The 23,171-nt window shown below is 54.3% G+C and overlaps 1 protein-coding gene across 5 annotated transcripts in view; it reads right to left on the bottom strand.

Annotated features, from left to right (window-relative positions):
• The window catches only part of LOC119107055 (forkhead box protein P1), a 52,754-nt gene that overhangs the window by 18,671 nt on the left and 10,912 nt on the right, over positions 1-23,171 (bottom strand). For 3 of the 5 annotated variants that reach the window (XM_037230409.1, XM_037230408.1, XM_037230411.1), the window contains 3 exons: positions 2,813-3,016; positions 1,602-1,697; positions 614-743 (listed from right to left, as the gene is read on the bottom strand). In XM_037230409.1, the coding sequence (XP_037086304.1) occupies positions 614-743; positions 1,602-1,697; positions 2,813-3,016 (430 nt within the window). Of the gene's footprint in view, positions 1-613; positions 744-1,601; positions 1,698-2,812; positions 3,017-8,198; positions 8,387-23,171 lie in introns of those variants that run through there. The other 2 variants (XM_037230410.1, XM_037230412.1) reach the window with 2 other exon arrangements.

Here is a 23,171-nt window from a genome sequence, read left to right as displayed (position 1 = left end):
ACGGCTCATGAGAGGCCGGCTGGGGCGGCCCGCTGTGTCAACAGAGCGTCCGGCCGGCCCGGCTCAGCCAGCGCATGGCCGACGACGCTGGCTCTACGCTCGCCGCCAGCGCTTCTCTTGCGAACAGTCAGCGTGTGGGGCAGCTGTGACCCGCTAGTCTTGGCACAGAACGCTGTGCATCGTTGAAGACCGCCAAGGCGCACACGGAAAGGATGACGTCAGACCAACCGCTAAAAATTTCGTGCGTCACACATGGTAATGTGAGAGATGCGCTGGGACAGTGCACCACAATATTCGTGATGCACCGAGGAACACGACACTCGAGCAGTGCCGGAGGTTGATGCAGTATGACAAATGTATCACAAACACACGCTGCAATCTCTGCAACTAGACGTGCGCACTCGTTTCCAACAGAAATACTGAGCTTCTTTATACATTCCGCCACAGCTTAAAAACGCTATACATCAGCATGCCGCAGCGTCCAAGAAACGACCACACCGTTCACGGTCAGCACAACAGCACCCATCTGCGACCATCTCATCTCATCGCCCGTCAGCGCACGGTGGTACAACACCCTTCGCAATCGGCACGATCTGCAGGCTGGCTGACTGACCTGTGGACGTCACCGGCTGTCCCATGCCGGCCTGGTGCAGCAGATACCGCTGCTGCAGCATCTGCATCTGCTGCATCAGGTGCGAGTGGTGCAGCGACAGCGCCGCGGACTTGCCCTTGTCGTGCGCCACCTGCAGGCGTTCGGTCAGGTCAGTTAAAGGCGGAGAGGCCCGGCGGGCCACGCCAGGTCGGTGTAACGGGTTGAACAGAGTAGGCACCACGCACGGGATCAGCACAGCGCAGCGACAGGTGAGGCTGGCCACCGTTCTTCTGTGGGGACTGAGCTCAAGGCTAACGAAAAAAGGCCGAGGCCAGCAGCAGCTCCAGCAGCGCCGGCGGTGAGAAGCATGTGGAGAGCCTGTCCTGGCCTGATTTAGATCTCTTATAGCCCGCCGTAAACGGCCGCTCCCTGTCAAGTGTAAAGCATGCGACCAGGGGCGCAGCTTGCAAAATGAGTCGGGAGAAGGGGGCTGAACAGTGAGAAATACAAAAACCGACCCCAAAATATACCGACAAACGAGTTTTTCCCGTAATTAGCCCGCTTTCTTCTCGCAGTTTGGGAAGTCTGGATTCCAAGTTCGGGGATGGAGGGAGGCGGTAGCGATGCGAGGGGGGCTGAAGCCCCCTAACTGAATAGGAAGGTACACCCCTACATGCGACGGACGGACATTTCTGACGGCTGGTCTGGCCCCACCCGGCCCCGCTTCACCCCGCTCCGCCCCGCCCCGCCCCGCCTCGCCCCGCCTCGCCCGCCCGCCCGCCCCTCCCCGCCCCGCCCCGCCCCGCCTGCGCAGCTTATGTCGGCGAGACGCTCGCCTCACCGCCGGCGTGCAGGATTCTGTTGGCAAAACAGAAACCGGCGGTGCACGGGTACCTGCGCCGCTCGTCCCGGCACCAACCGCAACACACAAACAACGTCGCTGGAGAGCGAGACGGGCGCGAGGCGCGGGCGCCGTCTCGGCCCGTCGCCGTCGTCACCCGGCTCTCACCTGGTTCTGCTGGTACATGGTTATCTGGAGCTGCTCCTGAAGCTGCCGCACAGCGTCCTCGGTCTGTTTCTTGTTCAGCTCGGCCAGCTGGTGGTGCTGCGGGCAAAGCGGCCATACAGTAATGAGCAGCGGCGAGACCATTGGAGCACCGACCGTGCCACCTTGGAAAATGGTGTAAAAGAGTGAGGGCGAGAGAGAGAGAGAGAGAGAGAGAGAGAGAGAGAGAGAGAGAGAGAGAGAGAGAGAAGAGAGAGAGAGAGAGAGAGAGAGAGAGAGAGAGAGAGAGAGAGAGAGAGAGAGAGAGAGAGAGAGAGAGAGGAGAGAGAGAGAGAGAGAGGAGAGAGAGAGAGAGAGAGAGAGAGAGAGAGAGAGAGAGAGAGAGAGAGGAGAGAGAGAGGAGAGAGAGAGAGAGAGAGAGAGAGAGAGAGAGAGAGAGAGAGAGAGAGAGAGAGAGAGAGAGAGAGAGAGAGAGAGAGAGAGAGAGAGAGAGAGAGAGAGAGAGAGAGAGAGAGAGAGAGAGAGAGAGAGAGAGAGAGAGAGAGAGAGAGAGAGAGAGAGAGAGAGAGAGAGAGAGAGAGAGAGAGAGAGAGAGAGAGAGAGAGAGAGAGAGAGAGAGAGAGAGAGAGAGAGAGAGAGAGAGAGAGAGAGAGAGAGAGAGAGAGAGAGAGAGAGAGAGAGAGAGAGAGAGAGAGAGAGAGAGAGAGAGAGAGAGAGAGAGAGAGAGAGAGAGAGAGAGAGAGAGAGAGAGAGAGAGAGAGAGAGAGAGAGAGAGAGAGAGAGAGAGAGAGAGAGAGAGAGAGAGAGAGAGAGAGAGAGAGAGAGAGAGAGAGAGAGAGAGAGGAGAGAGAGAGAGAGAGAGAGAGAGAGAGAGAGAGAGAGAGAGAGAGAGAGAGAGAGAGAGAGAGAGAGAGAGAGAGAGAGAGAGAGAGAGAGAGAGAGAGAGAGAGAGAGATGATAAAGAACAAAATAAAACAGCAAAGGCAGTGTAAAAAGATGAGGGGAGGGTCCAGATAGGAAAGGGACACTTGTCACATCGGTGGACACGTTCCACGAACACTGCACCACGCACACCCAGTGAGCCATGACAGCACCGAGACCAGGCTAACTAGCTCCGATCGATCGTCGGCGCGGTTTCCGGAAGACCCAGACACAGAAGTTACCGCCCCTTCTGATACGAACAGCCATCGACCAGTGGGTGGTGCGCACATTACCTGCTGTTGCACGAGGAGCCCCTGCTGCTGGAAAAAATTCTGGAACTGGGCCGGGCTGAGGTGTTGCTGGATAAGCTGCTGCATGTGCTGGAGACCCGGGGGCATCATCATAGGAGCGGCGCCTGCGGCCGAGTCATGACTCTTGGTGGTCGGTGATGCGGGCCGCGCCGCCGCCTTGCTTGTGCTGCGGATCACCGAGCTAACCTGCGACAAGGGACACGCGCTGTCATCGCCGACAGTCTCAGACCGACAACAAGGTGCGGTAACCTGTCACAGTCGCTGCCCCCCCCCCCCCCCCGACCTGCAATAAAGGCGCCACGCTGTCATCGCAGGTGCCCGCTGACGCATCCCGCCACTTGGCGACTCCGGCGCAAACAACCGAGCCTCGGCCAGGCAGTACACAACCGCGGCATCAGCCTCGGACGTGGGCTCAATGCAGGCCACTCGACCACACCGGCCTGACTCCCCGGGCCGTCACCACGTGTGCCCGGCTTCGGGCCCGCCCTGCCGTCCGTGGAGGGAGGGGGGGGGGGGAGCATTTGGCGGCCCAGAGTGGCGCGGCCCGCGCCCGGCCGGAGGCCGACCGCGGCTCGTCACCGTCGCGTCTGCCGCGGGCATGTGCCGGCTGTCGTGGACCGCGCCCCGTCGGCGACGCGTCTGACGGGCGTGTCGGCGCGACGGAGCCGACGACGGCCGCGGCTCTGCGGCGTCGGGGCGGACGGGGCGTCGGGATGTGAGCACGAAGGGACGGACTGGGCGGACAGGTATGGAAGCGAAAGCAGGACGAGGGCGGGAGAGAACAGGCCCGGACACAAGAGCTTGGTAAGCGAGGACGCTTCTTTGGATTTTTGCTTTTTTAGATGAATGGGCCAATGGACAAGGACGGATGGTGGCAACAGTAGTCTTGTCACCCGGACCTGAACCTCCGTGGAACCTGTGAACCTGCCTGAACAAGACTGAGCCAAAACATCTTCACGGCGGAGGACGTTGAAAAAGAGAGGCTCCAGTAAAGACCTAACCTCAGTGGCGACCTGGGCAGCTCATGCGTAGACAAACCGTCACATCGGTCCTGCCTCAATTATCCACATTTACGAACGTGCATAGACAAATCAACAAGTAAGGTTCCAAAGGAGTTTGGAATGAACCGAACACGAAGGGCATATGACTCGTCATGCAGTGAGACAAATCCGCGGAAGCTCTTTCACGGGCAGACAATAGTTAACCCACATTTAACCACCAAACGTCCTTCATGCGTCGAGCAGCGTCATAACCCCCTTCTTCATAAACCAAAGAAAGCTCATTCCTTATCTTTGACCTCCCGGTCCAGGCGCATTTCCTACCCGGCCGAGATGCGAAGCTTGTTTACAAGTAAGTCGTCGGTGCTGACAATGTAAGGCATTGCAACGCTTGATGGAATGTTGATGGTCTTGCATGTCCGGCAAAAGGCAGATCTCGATCTCATGTGGAAAGTGTGGCGGTCGATAATGTTGCATTTGACTACAGATCACTTACCAACGACTACTATTCAAATAATATGCCAGTGCGCCACTCCTGCGCGTTCTGTGTCTCCAAGGGGTTGGATCAGCTGCTTCCACCTGCGCCCATATTTGGAACCGAAGACGTTCCCCACTGGCGTGCATCTACGCCGCTTCCTCAGTGGACGGAGCTCACTGGCAAGGCGTAAGGCAAGGAGGAACCGGCCCCTGGGACTCGGAGTCCAGAATCCGAAGCGTTGCTCCCGTCCCCGCCTGCTGCACGCCAGCAGGTCGGACCGGCGTGCAGCTCAGACGTACGCGCCGTAAACATAACCGTATTTCACGATGCTGTATATGCCACATGTCTCGCATGACATGCCACACATAAGCCACATGAGCGCTCTTATCTGCCGGCAGCTCGTCTCATGCGTTGGCGCGCGCGCGCGTGTTATCGCTCCCTCGTCGCGCGTCGGCAGAGTGCAGCCCTGCGGTAGCGGTGAGTCGCGGTCGGTCGCTCCGGCCACGCTCGGCCTTATCGCTTGTTTGGCGCGGTCTCGACCGTTTATTACACAGTCAGATATCCAACGCCACAATGCGCGCATCGGTCATAAACAAATACGGCGGTCGGGCGATAGGGGCTCTGCAGATACGCGCACGGCACGCTGCTCAGGCGGCCACCGTCAGAGGGGGGAGGGGGAGGCAAGGCCTCAGGGGTGACGGGCCAGCCTTTAGGGACGAAGGCATACCAGCCCTCAGCGACGGCTTGCCATCCCTCAGGGGCCGCTGACCAGCCCTCAGAGACGGAGGCAGACCAGCCCTCAGGGGCGGCAGACCAGCCCTCAGGGGCGGCAGGCCAGTCCCGGTGGCAGCAGGCTAGCCCTCAGGGGTGGCTGGCCAGCCCTCCGGGGCGGCCGAGCAGTCGTCACGGCCAGCTGTGGCCCGGCTAAAGCGGCAGCGCGGCCAGACTGATGGCAGATTGATGCAGAGCTCTGCCCTCCTGCGATAATCGATCCGGCGGCCGGAGACCCCGGCGCGGCCGCCGTCGGCACGCTGCTCGGCCGATCCGTCGAGTCCGTTAGCGCGGGCTTAGCGCTGGATCGTCCGAGCGGAGCGTACAACTGACCCCGGCGACCCGGGCCGAGTCTCCGGCCACCGTTGATCTGCCGTAATCCACCCCGGCGCTGCCCGGCTCGGCCGCGGCGTGCACGTGCCGTGTGACACCAGCCGGCACGATCCGCCCAAGGGCCGCAGCCAAGATTCCCCAGAAGCGTGCCACGAACGAGACTAATGCGCCGGGCAGGAAGCATTGAGACCAAGCGTATCTTGCGGAGAGAGCGCGATGACGCGCCCGTGTCGCCCTTCCCCCCCCCCCCCCCCCCCCCCTTCCGCTCGCTCGCCCGAGCGCCGGGACCGAGCCCGCCAGGCAGCGCGTCACACTTGTTTATCGCCGGTCGCCTGTTGACTGAGAGCGGAAATACGCACCGACCTCGTCCGCCGCCAGTAAACAGGCGCGCAGTCAACACACGGAGCGGTGCGCACGCGAGCCACTCGCCCGCGCGCGCGGCGGTCAAGGTCACGGTCGCGCCGGGTCACGCGCTCGGGGGCGGGGCCTCGGGTCACGCGCGCGGGCCCCGTCCTGGGCCAACGGAAGGCGTCTACTCTATCATTTAGACTGGTCTTTGTGGCTGTCTCTCGCTTGGGTCAGCTGGCAATTATAACTCAACGGGGGCGCGGTCTGACACTGATGATGTATGCGTTGAATTCCTTCACATCAGGGCATTGCTGCAAATGTTGTGGTGTTTGCCTCTGTTCAGACACAGACACAAATAAAAAAGTTTTTGCATGTTGTTTACGAGTATAAAATGTCAGCGCAGTGTGTTAACAACTACGGTGAACCATCGACAAACTGTTATAGAATCTCGCGCAACTGAAACAAATGAGTCAATTTTCTGTTTCGTTTGAAGGTCTAACAACGCTTGCAGAGCATGCAAACGTATCACGCGTTCGGCTCACGCGCGAAAGCGTGAAAACATCGAGACAAACAGCTATTTGAAGCTCCAGCGATACGCACTGTTGTTGCCACAGAGTAACTTGACTAGGCCCTGGCCAACACACATCCAGGACACCCACAACGAGGACGGGTCGGACGATAAGCTTACATGCACATGGATGGGGAAACAATGTTAATTAATTCCCTGCGCTAGCCCATCATAAGGATAGCTTGGGAAGAGATGGCTTTTTAAACTGACCGAGCGCCTTGCGGTGCAAAGGGTTCTCAGGAGATCTATCGCGTTTTTTCGCTCTGTATTTGCACATTTTTTATTTACGGGTTCAAAGGGACAGTAGTAATGTTGAATGTTTGGGAGGGTGTTGCATTTGCCTGGTCACACAGCGGCTCAATGTTTATAGAAGTTTGACTATAGCTGCATACTCCCGGGAAAAGCGACAGCATGATTTCGGAAAATCCCATCAATAATGTTCGGGTTTTGTGCACTCATTTCTGCCACAAAAGCAAAGGGTGGGCGCTATGTAAGTTCAGTTCTGCCGATATTTGTATTTGTGACAGACATTGCCACATGTTGCCAGAATACCGTGCCGAAAACGTGCTGTAAGGGTTTTGGCGGAATTGTCACGACGCTGCGTGTCTGTATGTTAACTAGCGAAGAACCGAGCAGAAAGATGTGTTAAAAGGGAAGCATTACGATAAAAAATGCCAGGAAATGATCCTGATTTTTCAAAACATTCTCTGCCACGCAAAAAATACTATAATGGATGGGGAGGGGGGGGGGAATTGCCATGCATTGATAGGTTTTCACGCACTTTTTTCTATATGTATGTTTGCTGTATGTCAACTAGCGAAGAACTGAGCAGAAAGATGCGTTAAAAGGGAAGCATTACGATGAAAAATGCCAGGAGATGATCATGATTTTTCAAAACATTCTCTGTCACGCAAAAAATACTATAATGGATGGGAGGGGGCGGAATTGCCATGCATTGGTAGGTTTTCACGCACCACGTTAAATTCATTTTCATAAATGTATACCATGTGAAACAGGAAGCCTCTTTCACCTTCGCACTGCATAAATCGTGGCTTCAGGCAGTGAGGCGTTTCGCCATAAGTTACGGTAATTATAATACTGAAAGTCCCCAGGCAAAGCAGCACTCATCTGGCCGAGCTGCAAGATGATTTTCACTGTACGCCGATGGAAAGTGAGGTGCAGGCAACCGACCCCGATACGCCAGCGTTCCGGGATGCGTCCCGGGGTCTTAAGGTAACTCGAGACTGTCATGCACGGTCGGCAGTCACGCAAAGATAGAGCCGGGGCGTCGACACTGGTGCCAGCAGCCCTGGGTGGTCCTTAGCCCCACCCCCTCCCCCTTGCCCAGACCTCCGAATGAGATTGCGTGTACTCACCGTCTGCAAACCGCACTGTGTACACACTGCCAGGCCATGGCTGGTGAGACAAGAAATGGCAGCACCGGTGGGCCGAGCATCCCCAGTAAGGTGCAATTCAAGTCTGTATGCGGAAAGTGTACATGGCTCCTTCGTGGTAACACTTAATTATCATTTGTTCAGTGGCCCGGTCTGCAATTCCTCACTTCATTCGATAGCAAATCACTTCTTGGGACAAATGAACTGAACGAAAACCAAATTTCACGACTGGAAAAAGCGTTTCGCATTGAGTCTCACTCCATCATCAGATCATTCTGATCTTAACCCCGCCAAACGACACGTTTCTTACCATGCACACGTCTCCCATACGCTGCACTATTTGCACATACCCACAGCACGAGCCGGACCATCGACAAGACGCATCATTCTAGGTACATCTCTCTCGACGGCAAATCTACGCAAACACAGTCAGCTCATTCCATCGTGCCAGGTTCGTCAAAAGTGGCCGATAACTCACCGTCAGTCCAAACTGATGCTGTCCACCAGCTTGCGCAACAGCACACCAACAGCAAACTTACTTTTTTAGCACGACACTAACACGGCCGGCGCGCCGCAGCCACACTTAACCGCGTCTGTCACGCGCTCGCCGTAGCGTGGCGCACCTCCGCTGCACTGCACGGGCGTCTGCCGCACACGCGCGCCCGCCTCCCGCCCGCGCTGCACAGAGCCGCTCGCGTCGCGTCCTGCCTCGCCGACGCCCGGCGGCTGTTTACAAAAAGCCCTGTTTACACACTGCTCCCAGCCAGGCGGCTATTTACTTGTTTATCTTTTGCCCTGATGCGGCGGCGTTGTGCACCGCGGCGCGGCCCTGAGATCGAGCGAGCCGCCGACCCGGTGCACAACGCCGCCGCTGACGGAGCGATACTAGCGCCAGCAGGCGGCGGGCGCGCCGGCGGCGGCGGGCTTCTCAAACGCTGTCTTCGGTGTCACGTGGGGACTAACGTGAGAAGAGTGGCGTATGCAACATGCGACACGCAGTTTCCCTGTTTTGTTCCAAATTCGGCACCAGCTCCGAGACAGGCCGGGAGCTTATGCCAATGCAGAGGGCTTTTTGTAAAGCTACTCAGAATGATTTATTACGAATGGGTAGATCTCCGTTCAAAGTCCCTAATAGGCCAAGCTTATTGCGTGTTACTTATACCCACCACCCAAGAGGTGTCTTCAGTTTAACGGCTCTCTTTGTCCTCGCCCTTTCGCCGGACGGAAATGTGGAGGGTTTTATGTGCCGCGCAATGTCTCGCCACGGCCGCCCAGGCCTCGGCTAACCTTCGTTGGCCAGTTACCAGCTGACCTTTCCCTGCCAGGTGAACCAAATAATGCGACTGTTCTAGGACTCGAACCTAGCGTTGTTGGGTGTTAAGACAAGCGGCAGAATTTCTCCCTTTTTCACAGCACAAGGTAGCAGCTAAAGTAAGAAATCGGCTAAAGAAAACGTTTCGTCTTCTGGACACAAACAAAATAAGTGTTCAAGGCCAATACAAGTCCGCGGCCAAATAATGCACGACTACCTGGAATCTCCGCAACCACTTCAACAAGTAATTGAAAAGGTCAAACACGCATCAATTCCTAGAAAGATGTCATTAAAAACGACGTCGTCTTGCAAACTTGCAACCAATTCGTTGATTAAGCAGCACTGCGGCGAATACAGCGCGTGCGTGAAATGCTCGCGCAGATCCCTGCCAAAGTAGATACGAATGTTCACGCGAACGGCATACATCAGGCAGCATGTAACAAACAGCTGCCCTAGTAAGTACCAGACGGCTTAAACGGATGATCCGGACTTAAGCACCAGGCAACCGGAACGTCAGACGGCTTAGAATTGCCTTAGCACTCGTCCTTCCTCAGTGACAGAGTGGTTAAAGCTTGTCATGGCTCTGCATATGCCCGCCACAGCTCAGCCCCAGAACCCGACCATCCACAATCGGGCAACAGCAGCAGCCGTTTCGCCCATCATCGCCAGTATAGATGGGCAGCATGTGCGCACACATGCACATAAAAGACGAGCAGACAGCTCCGCCGACACATGGACAGACACGCGCCTGCCTGGTGGCGCCAAGCCGTGCCCTTTGACGGGGCATCACGCGCGGGCGTCGGCACAGCTGTAGGGGCGCGCGGACGGCCTCTGGTGCCCCCTCCCGCCCGCTGTCGACCGACAGCGCTGGACCCTGACGGACGACGAGCGCCTGCGAGCGGCTTTGTACCGACGCGCCGCCTCCGCCGCCGCTGAATGGCGCGCTGACAGGCTGCCGCCGCCGCCACCGCCGCCACAATAGCCCGGGGCGATGCATTGACTAACGACACCTGAGCGGAGGTCGGCCCGTGGCGGCGGCGGTGGCGGCGGCGACGGGTCACCCCTGGCGGCGCGTCACCCGTCCGGCGTCACGTCACGCCACGGAGCCGCGTCACGTGCATCTCTCCGTGCGTACAGGTGTGGTGGCAGGGGAGAGGGACGGCTGACTCAGCACGTGCGAGACGCGGAGGCAGAGGAAGATCGGGTGGGCATCCTCAGAGGATGCGGGTCAGTCTCATCACAATATGCGGTCAGTAAACGCATGACGCGAAGCTTTTCGCGGGGCGTCACTCGATACTATGACTACCCGACAGGCGAACAGCAGTGGAAGAAGTCCAAGGAAAACCCGGCACGGCGCTGTTCCACAGAATCTCCGTCCCTGAAGAAATGAAATCTCCGAGAAATACGTCAGCCGGAAGCTTCAGGAGGAGCTGATCACCGATATCCGCTTTGGGTCGAAAACCAATGCTAGGCATATCGGACCAGCTTAGGGACATCAGCCGAACGTACAAAGAGCCGACCTCGCATATTGCACGTCAAACACGAGACTGTGGCCCATCACAAACTTAAACGGGCGGCAAATTTGTTCTCGCCGAATCGGATCTCGGTAATAGTACATACAAATGAGGAAATACATTGGGTAGAAACGCCCCGTTCCGTAAAATACGACTTTTCAATAAAACCAATAACCGTAGCAACCGCAGCGTCTGCGAGATATTGCTGGCCAGGCCATTGCTCACTCGTGTATAACTCCCGAGAAAAGCGCCGCGGCAGGCATATTTTCTCGTACATCAATGCACATTTGGCCATTTCAATAAGAGGGCCGATTTGCAAGGGACAAATCGCACATAAAACCTGTAATGTGGTCATTCTGTCGAGTAGATTGTGTCGATATTTTATGCGCGGGCTGAGGAGCTGGCCGGAGCGGGCTGCCGATTATGACCCGGTCCGGAGCGCGGCTGGCCATCGGCGTGGACACTCGGCCGTCGGCGCGCCCCTCGGGCGCGGCGCGGCCGCGACAAATGCGCCGTTCGCCAGGCGCTGCGCCGCGCTGGACAGGGCAGCCGCACCGCCCGATTATGGCCCGATCAATCAGGGCGCGGTCGGTAAAAAGGCGGAGACAGGGTTGCACTCCTGGCGAGCCACGCTCAGCAGCCGGCCGGCGACCCTGCGGCGATACGCTGCATTGGAGCAGTAACCGTGGAGCGACCAGCTTAGCACCACGGCACGCTGTCTACCATAGTTATAAAAAATGAAAGTAAGGTAGCAGTGCGACTTTGTAAACATTTCTTTATTTTTGGGGCCTGAATCCCCAAACAGCGCGACTTTTGTGTCAGGACTATGGTGATGCATAGAAAGAATGGGCCCAAAACACACAAAATTACTGTTGGAGGTCTATTTTTGAAATGGAAGTCGATAGAGCGAACAAAGGCTGATACCCAGGTGCATAATCTTCCCCTGAATGTTCATCCTTCCTCACTTCCTCGCGTTCTTCGAATCACGACATTGCGTACTCACACCTCACGGCGAACCTCCCATGAGCCAATCCCTGAGCAGCCTCAGAACAGAACTCTGACGTCCCCGTACCATTTCGGTTCTGATTGGTTGAAGGGATACAGACCGAGCTGGGCGGCTTCACACCAGTTCGCTACGTCCCGTTGTCAGAACGGGCCTCTGTACCTCCTCACCAGCCGCAGGGCCCCGCGGGCCCCCCTCGCCGCGCCGCCCCGGCGGGCCCCGCTCCGGGCAGCCGCTACGCGCGGCGTCCCCCGGCTCGCGTCGCAGTCGACAATCTGCGCCTCCCCTCGCGTCGACAAATATTTACCGTGGCCGGTGCGTACAGATGCAGCCGGATTAACGGGCAGCCGGCCGCCGGCACCCCACCGCCTTTTGTGTGTCGCCGCCGGGCGCGTGACACCGGATCGCCAGCACCCTCCCCTGCTGCGCCGCCGTCGCCGCCCCACGGCAAATTCGGCGCGCCCGCCGTGCCGGCCCGAACCTGATCGCAACACAGCGCATGGTGGCCGATCGCCGCGCTATATTGGTCTTGCAAAGTGTTTACCGGCCGGCGCCGGCCTGCGTCCGTTGCAGCCAAATATTTACCGGCCGTATAAATACCAACGTGGCCCTCTTTTCATGTGCGTCCAATTGATAAACAAATGCAATCGGCGTTGTGGCCGGATGGGGGCTGGGCCGTGCGCTTTTGATACCGGCTCAAGCGCCGCACTGCTCGCCCGGGCTTTGATCAGGTCCATAGGGCGTGGGCCGCGCCGTCTCCCAACAATCGACAACTGAAGGCATGGGCAAAATTAGAGCCGGCGCGCTCAGAGCCGCTGTTTTCGCATGCTGCCGCGGCGCGTGGCTGCCGTCTGGGAACGGGCCCGGACTGCGGCGCTCCTCGCCGAGCTGGGTCGTCGGGGCCACGGATGCGCCCCGCTGCGGTGAGGCGTGCTCGGCTGGAAGAACCCTAGAGCCTACATTCGTGCGGCGCGGCCATATCCGTGCTGTCGTTGGTGATAATATGAAGAACCGTTCGAAAGGTCCAGGGCGGACAATACAGAATCGGGTGCTGTGAAAGGTACCACACTTTCGCGTCATCAAATGCCGAGGACGCATCTTTTTTAAACCAGTTATGCGCCATAATTATCATATTGAGCTCGGTCCTTGCCCATCAGGACAGGGACGAGACGCTATTGGCTCAGGACTGTGTTCTCGCCACTGTGGCTCCGTTGGTCGGAGCTTCGTTCACCGGAACAATGCCCCGCAGGCATGTTGGCTCAGGACTGTCTTCCCGCCCTTGTGACTCAGATGGTCGGAGCGTCGTACACTCGACCAATTCCTGGAAGGTGTGATGGTTCGACTACCAGATGTCGCGGTCATGTCGATTATCTTTGACCAATCACGTCGCAGTGACCAAGAGAGCTAGTCTAAGGCCTGGGCAAGTGTGTCACGATATTTTGTGACACACGAAAGCCTTCGGGGAAAGCATATCCATTAAACAGGAATTGCTCTGCTGCGGTGGAATGGTCAGTCTTCGCAACACACCAAGCTCAGGAATGACCATGCCCACAGCCACCCTGCAAAACATGTGGTACCATTTATGTTAATACTCCTATTTACCAGGTCCACATATTATATGAACAACGATGTATCTCACGTTTGTTCTGGACGAAGGCATGGCGTGCAGACGCAGTTACCTGCATATCACTAAGTGCGAACGAATGGTCGGGGACGACAGAATAGTAAATAAAACGACCTCGTTCAATTGGTGACAAAACCCAAACCAAACTGCACCTGGGTAAGCCTGCTGACAGTTTCATCGAGCGCATCATGGGATGAACGCAATTCTTGTTCGTCCTGTGGAGATGCGCCGGCCTCAGGCTACCTTGTTCCACAGACCAGTCTGGCTTACTCATCGCTAGAAACATATGGATTAGAGTTTTTACGAATAAGTCTATTTCGGACAGCTTGATCACGCGCTACAAATTAAAAATGTAGAAGCTATTGTTTCGCTTTTATGAAACCCACCATGACGACAAATTTATTTTGTTAAGCAGTTTGTTGCGTTTCAAACACAACCAGACCAAACTGTCAGCCTGCTCGTGGAAAAAACAGCATTTCTTCAGGCTTCCACGTAGCACATGTGGTACGAAAAACGCTAGTTCTAACCGCTCAGCCATCGTGACAAGTAGAAGACAAATATCCTCTAAGTGTGCCATTGGCCAAAAGCTCTGTTTCAGCTATTGAGAGCATCGCAGAAGCTATGCGAATGATGTGATAGCCACTGCGGACTGTTTCGCAGAGGTCTATCATCAGTGTGACTTGAAGCGAGTTCAGGCAACGTCATTTTGAAAGCGTTGTATACAGGTGAGGCTGAGCAACTGGGTCTCGTTCACAAATGGCTCTTCGTGACGGATGTTTTGTGCTGACACAATAAGTGCATTAATCGCAAAAAAACTAAACGCAGGCATTGCACAGACCCACCGAGAGGACGTCTGAAAGCGACGTAACGTTTACCAGCTTGCTTGCCTTTTGGCTTTGAATGAGCCTTGACGGTAAATGCCCCGACACATGAACATCCGGTGAGGCTCAACTCCTAAGTGCTCTTTAGCATGAAACGCATGCACGATTTAAAAGCATGTACGATCGAGTAACATTTCGTAAAGGGACTGGACTCACCGATAAACCAAACTTACATTAGGGTAAGATTACGGCAGCATCTTATCGACACCGTGTCTCCTTTTTGCGGGCCGATCGCTTTCAATTCCGCCACATTTATGCAGCTTTCTACCTCAAACGTGTGCATTCTGAAGCTCACTGCAGATGTCCTTCAGGGCATTTCAGTCAGCATTTGGAGGCGACTACGCTATACAGGTACATGCATTACCCCCGAACTTCGTCCATAGAGTAACGGCTACGGAAGTCAGATGTAAATGTGATTTTCGCAGGTTTGTGCACGTCTTGGTTAGAGGACTGCCTTTTGGAAACACTTTTTCATCGTTCTAGAAAAAATCGGAGCTTGTCTCTGGCACGCCGTCATAGATTTTAGTCCTATTCGAGGGTAATGATTCCATCACGAATATACCTTGTTTCGATCTTTTCGCAAAACTGTGGCAATCTTGCACGTACCTTCGATTGCATTTTCTACTGAAGAGCGGTCATATCAAGTTACGAACAATCCAGCACCACAATGCCTCGATCTTTGAAAGACTCGATTTGGCATCCTTCGATAAGAGTGCAAAAAGGTCCCGGAGATATACGTATGAAGCAATGTGCAGAGGACAGACTCCACAATGAGGCGTAAACTCCAATAAACAGCACATGCCTCAGACTGGTTGAGAACTCTATGGTCATGTTAAGTCATAATTAACAACAAGTTCGTGTAGCGAAACTTGGGGTAACTATTACTGATGGTTGCATTATAAATGCATCTGAGGGTGGAGTATGGAGAAACGGATTCAAATGCTTCAGAGCCGCTTGTTGGCAGCTACCAAGCGCGATGCACGTAACACGGTGATCCTGTCCCAATTCCAAGCTAGCCACGATGGAGCAGAGGTGCGGGATGAGTGGACTGATTCCTCTGACTTCATCGGCTTGCAAGGGAGGTTGGCCGTCAGTAGAATTACCCGTGGCCAGCCGGCGGCCAGTAAACACATCACTATCCCTACAGCTCCCCCCCTCCCCCTCCCCCCCCTCCCGAAAGGACTTGGTTGCATGGTCTATGGTGATAAAGGCCTCGGCCTGTGCATACCATGCGAGCGTGTATTTTGCGCTCCACGACTTGAAGGGTGTACAGTTTCAGTATTTAACGAAATATGATTCCTGCAGATTTCCTATCGACATCCCCAATGTGAAGTTGCCTTCCTCCCGACGTTCGGCAGTGGCCACACACAATGCCAACAGGAAGAAGCTTAGCAGTTGCAATCTAGGAATACGCAAACATGAAATTGGTGATCACGCATCCCGCCACTCAGCGCAGCGCCGAGGCTCGTGGCCCTTTGCAGAACGGGTTAGGAGGTTACTATTTTACGCGCTGTCCTGCTTGCAGATGTCATATGAATAAAAGTTCGTTAGCCGACCTAATTTAAAGCTTCAGCTTATGTCATAACACGCAATAAGATGCCACCTGTCGAGCATGACCCACTTGCTTCCCAAAACACCTGCTGGAAGCCGGCATTGATGGTGTCTTGGTACACTGATTGCGAATGAAAGACAACCATATGCAACTAGGCAACAGCCGCCCAGCAATATCGCAGTCACCACCAATAGGCCAGCGCTCCCCTAAAAGCTGTCGCCTCTGAGAGATACCTTCCTGCAGGTAATCACGGAGAACCGCAACTAGTATTCGGTTGGAGCGGAGCTTAATAAGAACCGCTAAAAAAGAATCGACGTCTTCGACAAAGGGCTGAAATGCTGGTGAGTAACTAATGAGTAGCTTGATGATCAATACTCACAGGGTGGAAACATCACGCGCATCCGAAGTTCAGCAATCAATTATTAAGTCAGTGTAGATGCCCAAAAACAAATCCCGCAATCATGGGTGTAAACATCATGCGGATCCGAAATTCAGCAATCAATTATTAGGTCAGTATAGATACTCATAAACAAGTCCCGCAATCATAAGTCCTCCGAAGTTCAATGTAAGCTTCGCAATGTCCACCAGAAGACAACAGCCAACATCCACCAATACAGCTCGGCACTCATCACACCAAGCTGCACGAGCATGAGCAAACACTGTTAACTAAAAAACCCCAAACAGCACACAAACGCCACCACAGCCACCCAGCAATATCGCTCACAGAGCGAACCGCCACGCGCCACGGCCCAGGCCCCGGCCGGGGATGCACCTACCGCGTCGGTCGCTGCCTGTCCGCGACCGTCGGCGCCGACGGAACGTCCCTCGCGGTCGCGTCGCCGACGACGACTGTGGCGGCGGAGGGCGTGCGGCGTGCTCGGGCTCGGCCGGCCGCATTTGCGTGGCCCGCGCGACCTATTGTGTTAGCCCCGAGCGACGTGCGCCGGGCCAATCGCCGCCGGCGGCCGGCCGTGTCAACCAATGGGCGGCGCGGCGGCCGGCGCTGTTTGCGGGACAGCCGGCGCCTCCAATGCTGGGTCAGCGGGCCGCCGTCGGGAGGTGGGGTCACCACCGGGCGGGGTGGGGCGAGCCGAAGACGAGGCTGCCACCGGGGCAAAGGGTGCCGGCAGAGTCTCTGGCGGGAGAGCACGAGCCGGCCGGGCGGCCTCCAAAGGGGAGAGGCTCACGTTCTCCTCCCGTCCAAGCTGAAGGACGGACCGACGTCCTTCAAACCCAGCGAGGTTTTCCCAACTTGTAAGTCAGCTTACATGTCTGTACTTAACTTAGATCTTATCACCTGTGCACGTTGACAGGAAATTAGCGTCTCATCGTGCACCGGCCACTCTTACATGGACAGGTACGGGGTGCAACAACGTTGTGCGGATGGCGTCACGGACGTGGCGCCGCCCACCTGCAGTGCCCGCGGCCAAAGTGGCGCGGTAAGCGGTCTCGACGGAGCACCTCAGGAGTGCGGCGTTAATGACACGCCGCGCCGCCGACTGTCACCGCTCCGATTACACTGTCATCGACCGGTCATGGGCGTACAGCCGGCGGTAGGCTGCCGGTCGGTCGGCCGCGTCCACAGATGACACGGGAAGGGTACCGACGGTGGTCGATCACTTCCCGAGCGTGCATTATTGAACGGTCGCAAATCAATTAAAAAAGCAATTTGCCGCTTCCAGCCCTTCAGCTTAAAGATTGTGGGTTGTCGCCACTAAATGGCCCTTATGCCTCTGGGGTTCTATGAAAATACGTTAATTTCTAGCATTTAGACCTAGTTAAGAATAGGACCGCTTGATTGCTTGGGTAAATTGCGTTCATTTAGTCCCGACAAAGGGTCAGCCAAGAATTAAACTTACTGTATCAGCCTCGGTTCAAAATCCAAGAACTGGAAGTGGAGCATTAGTTCTGACTTCAAAGCTGCCATGAATGGGCATGTGTTGGCGAATGATTAGGATCATGGGAAAGGATAAGCGACGAGTCAAGGACAAATATCTAAATAGTGAAATAGACATTGCAATTCTTTGCATGCCATTGGCAAATGTAATACAATTCGTGGCAATGGCTTGGGCAACTGCACAAGACAAGGCGTATTCCTGCCCCCACCCGTGCTGGGCTCGCAATTGCCAAGACTCGGACGTCCATACCGGATCAAACACGCTCACCCAGCTTCCCTCCTGAGGGAAAGAACTTACGGTGGCATCTAACATCACGCCCTCGGATTCAACGTCCAGATGATTCGTCCGATTTCGGATAAAAGTAACCTTATTACAGCCATATCGATACAATTCCACGAACAGAAGGCCATAGTTCATCCGTGAGCTCCGTATTTCATTACGGCCATGTAGCTCCGGGAGCACCATACCGACCAACTTCCCGTCAGGCCGCGAGCGACCGGGCAGTAAACATGCACTGCGGATGAGGAAGCGCTGTTCGTGGTGCATCGGATGCGGACGCCGGCCGGCTGCGAATAAGTTGTCCAACACATTCCGACACACTCCGGTGCGGTCCACCGGTGTCTCAGCACGATCCGGCGGTGTCTGATTCGGCCTGATGTACCACCAACAGCGCTGCCACATCTGTAGTGCATGCTTACTGCCCGGGTACTCGCAGCTTGACAGGGAGTTGGTCGACGTGGGGCTCCTCAAGCTACATAGTCGCGATTAAGTACGGAATTCACGGATAAAATGTGGTCTTCTGTTCATAAACTTGCATTGATATGACTTCAACAAAGCCACTTTCATTCCAAATCTGACCAATCATTAGGACATTGAGTCCAGCCACGTTTCAGTACTGTTTGGCCCGTCCTGACACGTTTCAATACCCTGTCTCGTTCAGGCCCGCCTCAGCGCCGTCCTGTCCGTGGTTGGAGCCCTTCATCGCAGTAGAGGCCTCTTGACCCATCACGCTTCTTTCTTCCTACGATAATTTTCCAAAACTAACAAAAATACGCTCAAAACAACAGCAAACTGCAAACCTTATGTCTTCGAAAATATGGCCTTTCACGCTCACTGAAGTTCATGGAGCCCAACTTACGGTGCTATCTGCTCCTTCTAAATAAGCGCCAGGCTCTGTCTGCGTCGTCTGGACACACCACAGGGCCGCCTGCGCCGTCCAGACGCGGTTCGGTGCTGTTGGCCGGCATCAGCCAGCGGCTCGCCTGTTTATTGGCCCACGGCGTCTGAGTTAGCCCGTCGGCGGCCGGCCGCGATGCCAAATCGGACCCGCTCCGATGGCTGGGTGGCCGGCCGATAACCAGGCCGGAAGCGGCCACGCTGTCTGCTGTCCCGCGCGCCTGCCCAACATCCGACATCCGACCAACGGACCAGCGGACGGGCGGACAAGAGAATGACAGCGGACGGGTGGACGGACGGACGGACGGACGGACGGACGGACGGACGGACGGACGGAAGGACACAGGCTGACAGAGCACTGGCAAAACGGAAGGGCGGAAAGCGTGGCGAGTGGGCGTGGTAACACACGGATGGACGAACAAAGAACGGACTGAGGACGGACGGACGGACGGACGGACGTATGGACAGTCCGAGGCCAAATGACGCGCTGCGGGAAAGCTCTTCTCCTCTCACCCCTCTCACTTTTGATCGCGTGTCCGCTGCCACCTCGGTCGCGGGCAGCCGGTTTAGTATTCTTCCAGGAAGAGGCTCATCTCCAATAAATTCGAAGCCAGTTACCCGAAGAGGACAATATTATGACCGGACAACAGTTTGGACATCGTCAAGCGTAACCCGAGCGGTCTTCGCCCCTCTGGATCTGCCTCGGGGGAACAGCAAACTCTGTCTTAATCCCATAAAGTATACTAAACTCTCTCCAGAGCCCTGGTGGCGTTTTACAGCAATCAGAGGGAGCCGTTTGACAGCAATGGTGCAAATTTTTATTGTAGGATGGCGAAATATTGTCACATTGGAAAGATTGAGGATGGGATCGGGGGTTGAAAATAAAAGAACGCGGCAACTGTGAAAGTTGTAGACCAGAGGGAAACGGCCGGAAACGAGATACGGCTAGGACCACCGGCGCAGGGGCACCAGTAAGAATGCTAAGCTGGTTGAGTTTTCGTGCGGTTGCCGACGATGTCGAATAGCCACTGCTTAGCAGCAGATGCGTAGATATGAACTTGAAGCCGAGGAGCGAGGCGGTACCGGTCGTCTCGGCTTACTGCACTTCCATATTAGATGGTACGAGTCTTGTACTTGATGTAATCAGACAAGTCCTCCTCAGGACGATTAAGTATGTGTCTTATGTGTATGGCCGTATTTTAAAGTGCATTTAATTTTGTTGTCCCCAGCTTTCTTTTCCCCTTTCAATCCTTTGATTTCTTTTTCCCCCGCCTATTTATCACCCAGCCAATGGTAAAGATGAGTACCAGAATGGTTGTGATATAAACATATAAAAGGAAAAGACAATCCAAACGGATGTAAATGCCCTTCTGATTTACACGTAGCCGTAAATAGGTTAGCTCAGGAGAACGACGGCGTGAAAAATATAACGCTTCGTTCCATTTTCGTCTCCCATCACAGACACTGGTTTAAATGAGTGACTTATTAAATTACCTCTTTTCTACTTGTAAACAATGACGCTCTAATTGCCTTCACACTCGTCTGAACACAAGTAGTTTTTCCTCTTTGTTTCTAAATTTGATAATTGAATGAATTTGGGTAATCTAAATAAAGCGCGGTGTGAAAGAACGCGCATTGGCCGCAACGACTCAAAAGGAGAGCAGTCTGCTTTTGCCTGGATGAGCCTCTTGTTTGAACGGCCATTGTACTCGGCACAACGTTCAGAACACACCAGACACGCACCGTACTGGTGCGGGGCGTTCGGACCGGAAATATGGTTGAATTTGCTACAGCTTTTAAATATCTATGATTCTTGACGTTTGCGAGGTTAAACGTTGCTCCAAAACGTACAAGAAGTTTCCGGAAACTCCGGGAGATCATGCAGAGAATGACATAGCGCGTGGCTGAAATAGAACCTCTGTTTTCTGATCAATCCTTTCACTGTCCTTTTGTCGTGTCGGCTGGTTTAAATGTCTAAAGATCTTTAAAAATGCGTTGACTTTGGATGGATATTGACCATGGCTAAGATACCAACGACCCTCCTTCAAGTATGTGTGGCAATTCCTGCTAAATGGAATTGCTTTATGTAATCCACCAAAAACGTGCAGACAAGATCTTTACTGAACTTTGATTATTGAGTAGCGCATAAACAGGATTGGTCCTTACGTTCAAAGTTTTCTCGTAGGTTGCACCGCAGTATTTCGCATTGCCACCAGTTGAGATGCCCACACCTGGTACATCCGGTCTGGCATATGCTGGTATGTGCTCATACCTGGAAACAATATACCAATATACCCTAACAATCACCTTTATTTAGACACCAAGTCACCATGCTATCTAGTGTCCCAAATCAAAATCATGCTAAGTGCCAATTAAGTGCGCATTATGGTTTACTTGCTGATTTTGACACATGCTCAAATCGCCGCGGTCCAAACAGGCCACGAAAACCCGCAGAGGCCAGCGCATCTGCAAAAACGAGCGCTTCCACAGGTACGTTTTCCTTGATATAAATTGAAAGGTTTTCAGCTTCTGATTTTTCGACGTCATGGAATATTTTTCAGTGCTGAGTTGTTGAATTTTGATATACCAGGAAGTACTTGCTAAACGACGTTATAGAACTAATGTTGGTGATATTTTCAATGCACGATGAACCAAGCTGTACTTATGATCACGCGTCTGAACATAAGCATGGCTTGAAATGACACCGAAGCAGAACTGAGCCCAGGAACAGTCAAGACGCGGTGGCATCCATATCTGTGAGCGCTTCTGCCCCCACACCCCTGGAAATCATTCAGGGCTCAGCCAGGTTTTCCTGTCCCGTCCCCTGACGGTCAGTGGGGATTGTCGCGCCTGTCCGTGGCGTCGCACTCTTCGGCCGCTGCGCCGCACGACACACGAACATAGCGGGACAGCCTAACCACTCTTCCCCAAGTCCATAGAGGGCGCGTCCGTGCAGCGCGAAAGTCGCGAAGGCGCTCAGGAACGCGGCGCGCTCATCGCTGATAGCACCACTCCGACTGGTCGCAGGCATCCTGCAGCGAAACAGGCAGCGAATGTGCGTAGCGCCACCGGCGACGCATCGTCAGCTGAATGTGGCATTGATTGACCAGGAGAGGGGCGTTTTGTTTTGGCTGTCTGCGCGTTGTAATTGTGTCAACAGGACCGTGTTTACATTATCAATATTGTGTACAAAACAACGTGTACTTTCGGGATGGGGGCTGCACGAGGCGTTCGATATCGAGGCCGCCATGACAATACTGAGGGGAGCGACAGAGGGACAGGGAATGGAAATAAAGAGAAAGAGCGAGAGAGCGGAGCGGCAGGGAAGCACAGGAGACCAGAAGGACTAGAAAGGAGCAAAATGTCAGACGATGAGGTGGGAGCGGGAAGGGAGGCCACACAGATTGACGCGGGTAAAAGGATGCACTGAGTCGTGATTTGCCACTGGATGAATGAACATGCGGCTTTCGAATATGTTTTGTACAATTGTAAAAGCACACGGAACGTGGAATTTTGCAGTGTTCTTGCGTATCAGTCATGTTGTGGCCTCGCTCGCCACCCAGCCCGGCTGGCTTCTATTATTCAGATAGGCTCGTGCAATTCTCACCATGATGCAATAGTAAACACACTGTGTTTGCAGAGTCTGCGGCGCATGGGGTCCAGACAAAAATTCCCGTGTTTATGCAGGAGATTTAGGCCCTCTGCATCGCAAATGAAATCGAATTTAGAGGCGGAGCGTTGCTTACACTAGGGATGAGTTGTTTGGCCAGCAGCTGTAAGCAAAACAAAACTGTATTGACTCAGAGCCTCGGCAGAAGGCACCAATAGACGCGGAGCACTGCACGCCAGTAAAATGTCTCCTCTGTCGAATTTGAAAGTGTCTCGTGTTCCTGGAAAGCTTAACAACTGGAATATTCCATTCATGATTAACTCGAGAGATAAATGCGTTCATCACAGCGTTGAACCGACGCGCCCCCAAAACTCCAATAATATATCAAGCAGCAACCGAAAGAGTAGAATTATAACCCTGTTGTGTGCGGTCAAGTTGACTGTCGGCGGGAAGCTGTGAATTGTTTTTCATTACATTGTCGTACCAGTTCTCACAATGAGCACCGCTGCTTAGGTCTCTGAAACGTTTCGAATCAGAATACATGAATGCTTACCAACATATGCTTGCGTTGGTCATATCAAGTCTAATATAAGTGCATTCAGTCTTATCAATCCTGATAAGAGTGCATTCCAAGTCCACGGCTAGAGTGTCATTCACGCATGCCACTCATACACGATTTCAAAGTGATGAAGATTGGGAGCAGTATCAGACCCAACAGACCGCAAAAATAATGAAACAGACATAGGCAGCTACGAACTAAAAACACCGACCATTTCAAAATAGATGACAGCATACGAATCCTAATCCTTGTCCCATTTAGGCAAATCCGGTCATCATTCTGCGTCATCAGTTTCCCCCCGTCCCATTGAGTAGCAGCACAG

Source organism: Pollicipes pollicipes, unplaced genomic scaffold, assembly GCF_011947565.3.
Source record: "Pollicipes pollicipes isolate AB1234 unplaced genomic scaffold, Ppol_2.1 Scaffold_6686;HRSCAF=7923_pilon_pilon_pilon, whole genome shotgun sequence".
Lineage (NCBI taxonomy): Eukaryota > Metazoa > Arthropoda > Thecostraca > Pollicipedomorpha > Pollicipedidae > Pollicipes > Pollicipes pollicipes.
Note: the sequence above shows the minus strand (reverse complement) of the source record. Positions and strands in the feature narration are given on the sequence as shown.